The 3874-nt window shown below is 35.1% G+C and overlaps 1 protein-coding gene across 1 annotated transcript; it reads left to right on the forward strand.

Moving 5' to 3' along the window:
- Positions 1–366: 366 nt before the first annotated feature.
- Positions 367–2472, forward strand: LOC116027695 (vignain-like). The gene is made up of 4 exons (XM_031269414.1): positions 367–1143; positions 1257–1489; positions 1581–1721; positions 2013–2472. Exons 1-4 carry the CDS (start codon positions 702–704, stop codon positions 2268–2270), a joined length of 1074 nt encoding a protein of 357 aa, XP_031125274.1. The 5' UTR covers positions 367–701; the 3' UTR covers positions 2271–2472.
- The last annotated feature ends 1402 nt before the right edge of the window (positions 2473–3874 follow it).

The following is a 3874-nucleotide window of genomic DNA, read 5'->3' on the forward strand; positions in this document are numbered from 1 at the left end:
TTTAGAAAGTTAGAGAATGTTAGAAAGCTTCCTAGCTTAGTTTTAGTCATTAGATCAGTTTTGGAATCCTTGTACTGCCCTATATAAGGGAGTATCAAATTACAATAAAAACAGGCAGAGTTTTAATCCCAAATCAAGGGGCTAGGGAGTTCTGGGAAGTGGGAACTCAAGAAAACCCACCTTATCCTTTTCACGATTATTCCTATCTTTCTTTCTATACCTTTTTTTCTACAATCCCACCAGGCCTGTGACGTAGAACCCATGACATAAATTTAACCATTTTAGAGTGTATCTGATAGCAATGAAAGTGAAGGTTGTAAGCATTATCCATTAGGGGCTGATTGATCCAATCTGATGCCTGTACTAAAAATAGCACTACCAAAATGACAAAAGTTTAGGTGTCCATACCTGCAAGAAATCGTGTTCCGCAGCTTCCAGAATTGTCACCTTCTGTTAACGAACCCAGCCCAGATAACGTGCTTCTCATGACTAGGAACACTGTGACAAACGTCACCTCTGAAAAAGACACTTTTTCCCCACATTTCTGTTACAAAGTTATGATTACAAACTCCAAATGATGCAAGAAAAGCCTTTCAGATAAGACACTATTTAAGAAGGTTCATGAATGGCAACCAGACTACAATTTATATCATTGTTTTCTCTGTGGGTCTTTCAATCTTGAATTTGCAGGGATCATAGTTATGGAGTTGGGGAAGATCTTATTGCTTTCTGTCATACTTTCCCTGACATTTGTAGCAGCGAAGAGCATTGAGTTCACAGAAGAGGACTTGGCTTCAGAAGAGCGCCTCTGGGACTTGTACGAGAGATGGAGGAGCCATCACACTGTTTCTCGAGACCTAGATGAGAAACAGAAGCGTTTCAATGTCTTCAAAGCAAATGTGAGGTACATCCATAAGGTGAACAAGATGGACAGGCCTTATAAGCTGAAACTGAACAGCTTTGGGGATATGACCAACTTTGAGTTCAGAAGTGCTTACAGTTCTAAGATAAAACATCATAGGATGTTCCGTGGCCCCAGAGCAGTGACTGGATTTATGTACGAAAAAGCTGAAAACCTGCCCACCTCTATTGATTGGAGAACGAATGGTGCTGTCACTCCTATAAAAAATCAAGGAAAATGCGGTAAAGTTGCTGTTTTCCTTTATATGTTACTCTAAACTAAGCTTCATTTAACAAACATGCCAACACTTGGTTGTCTTTGCACATATAGATAACAAATTTGACTGATTTTTTAGGTAGCTGTTGGGCATTTTCAACTGTGGTAGGGGTTGAAGGAATCAACATGATCAAGACTGGGCAACTGCTCTCTTTGTCTGAACAAGAACTTGTTGATTGTGAAAAGGACAATGAGGGCTGCAATGGAGGACTAATGGAGAACGCGTTTGAGTTCATCGAGAAGGAAGGAGGAATAACAACAGAAATACTATACCCTTACATTGCCAAGGATGAGAATTGTGATTCATCAAAGGTAATCAAATATATATACTCTTCACCAAGCAACTAACTGTCAATATTTTCATTTATATATTGCCTTGTTGGTTTTGGTTTTGGTTTTGAAGATGAATGCTCCTGTGGTGATGATTGATGGTCATGAAAATGTACCAGAAAATGATGAATATGCTTTGATGAAAGCTGTAGCACACCAGCCAGTGTCTGTTGCCATAGATGCCAGTGGCTCAGATTTGCAATTCTACTCTGAGGTCCATATATGCTTAAACTTCAATCCATTTAATTTCTAGTGTTCTTCATATCAATATTTAGAGTTTGTTAAGAGTCCCACATCGAAAAAATAAGAGAGAACATATAGGTTTATAAGACCATAGGTTAGATTAGCTAATTTATTGGATCCCGTCTTTTAGTGTAGTTTAGTGTTGTTGAGTGACCATGACTCAATCTTCAGATTATAACATGGTATCAAAACATATGCCAGACTGAGTGACCTTGGCCCAATCTTAGATTATAACATATTTAAACCCTTTGTTTCCCTGTAGGGTGTGTTTACCGGAGACTGTGGCAAGGAGCTAGACCACGGAGTAGCCATTGTTGGCTATGGAACAACTCTTGATGGAACAAAATATTGGACAGTGAAGAATTCATGGGGAACTGGTTGGGGAGAAAAAGGTTACATTCGGATGCAACGCGGGGTTGAGGCTGAGGAGGGGCTCTGTGGCATAGCCATGGAGGCTTCGTACCCGATCAAGAACTCCGCTGACAATCCGAAGCATGCAACATACAAGGATGAACTCTAGGATCACATCCCCATTGTCTCAACTGAAGTGATAGTCATCCAAAATTGCTGTTACTTTCTTTTAAAGGTACTACTGCTTTTAGTTTGGGTTGAATAAAGTAAGAGGGCTTTTTCTATACGTTGTAGTCTTGTAGATCCTAAAAAGCTCATAATGGAATGCGTCATTTCTTTTATTTAATTATTTCATACTCTTTTTATGATGATGTTTATCTTATTAACTCATGATGAGATTTGGTGACTCATTGATACTCAATAAACATAGAGAATATCGGGTTGTTCAGCTAATGCATTTACACTAATAAATATAAATGTATATACATCATTCAATTAATTTAAACTTTCATTTCTAAATTTTAACTAAAAATATAATTAATATATTTATACTTTAATATAATAATTATAATGTTTTCTATTTTTTATTATTTAATTTCATAAAAAATATTTTATTAATATATTTATTACAATTTTATTTAAAATCTTAATGAACTTCACGACATATTTTGTTCACATCACTGGTAAAACAAAGAATAGAATGTACTATTGAGTTAACCCATTAAATTTTGGACTAGCCTGTTTTGACAACCATGCTTATCAATTTTAAACTTATGGAGTTAAAATTTTTCGGCCTTTAACCCTATAATTTTTCAATCTTATCTCCACCAATTTCAAAGTAAAATTGACATCCCTGGAGGAATCTCATGCTTTTAAAGGTAAACTTGGGTGATGCCTAGGGATGAAAATAGGCAAATTATTGTGTGGGGCATGGTCTACACATCTCAGCTGTGTGGACTATGCTACGAAACAACATCGTTTTGATGTTAAAAAAAATTATTGTTCCGCATGTGTTAGAATAATGAATATTTTGGGGTAAGATAATGTATTTTATGTGTTAGAATAGTGTATTTTATATGTGTTAGAATAATGAACTTTATGGAGTAAGATAATGTATTTTATAAGTTAAAATACTGTACTTTGTATTAGAATAATGTATAATATACTTTATGAGTTAGAATAATGAAATTTCTGGAATAAGATAAAAGTATTTTATAAATTAGAATAATATTTTGTGTTTTTATGTGGACCACGGTCTACGCAATAATGATTGATGAAAATAGGTCTGGGCTTGCTATAGAAATATTAGGCCTTAGCTTGGGCATGTATGTAGGTTTTTGTTAGGCTCAAGTCTGAGTATAGAGTTGGCCGGTTGTTATGTCATGGACGTCTATGTTCACAATTTCATAATTCTATGTTCATAATTTCATAGCCCATGTTCACAATTTCATAACTTCATGTTCACAGTTTTATAACTTTATGTTCACAATTTCATAGCTCTACGTTCACAATTTCATATCTCTACGTTCAACAGTATCAAAACTCTATGTTCAACAGTATAATTCAATTTTTGAATCTATATGACAAAATTGTGAATATAGAGTTCAAAAATTGTAAATATTGAGTAATGTAATTTTGTTTAGAGTTAATTACCGATTTGGTCCCTCGACTATTGGGATTTCACCACTTTGGTCCTCGACAATTTTTCTTGCCCAATTAAGTCCTCGACTTTGAAAAAATTAACCAATTTGGTCCTCTGTTTATTTTGGTGTT

The sequence above is a fragment of the Ipomoea triloba genome, chromosome 8, assembly GCF_003576645.1.
Source record: "Ipomoea triloba cultivar NCNSP0323 chromosome 8, ASM357664v1".
In the NCBI taxonomy this organism is placed as follows: Eukaryota; Viridiplantae; Streptophyta; class Magnoliopsida; order Solanales; family Convolvulaceae; genus Ipomoea; species Ipomoea triloba.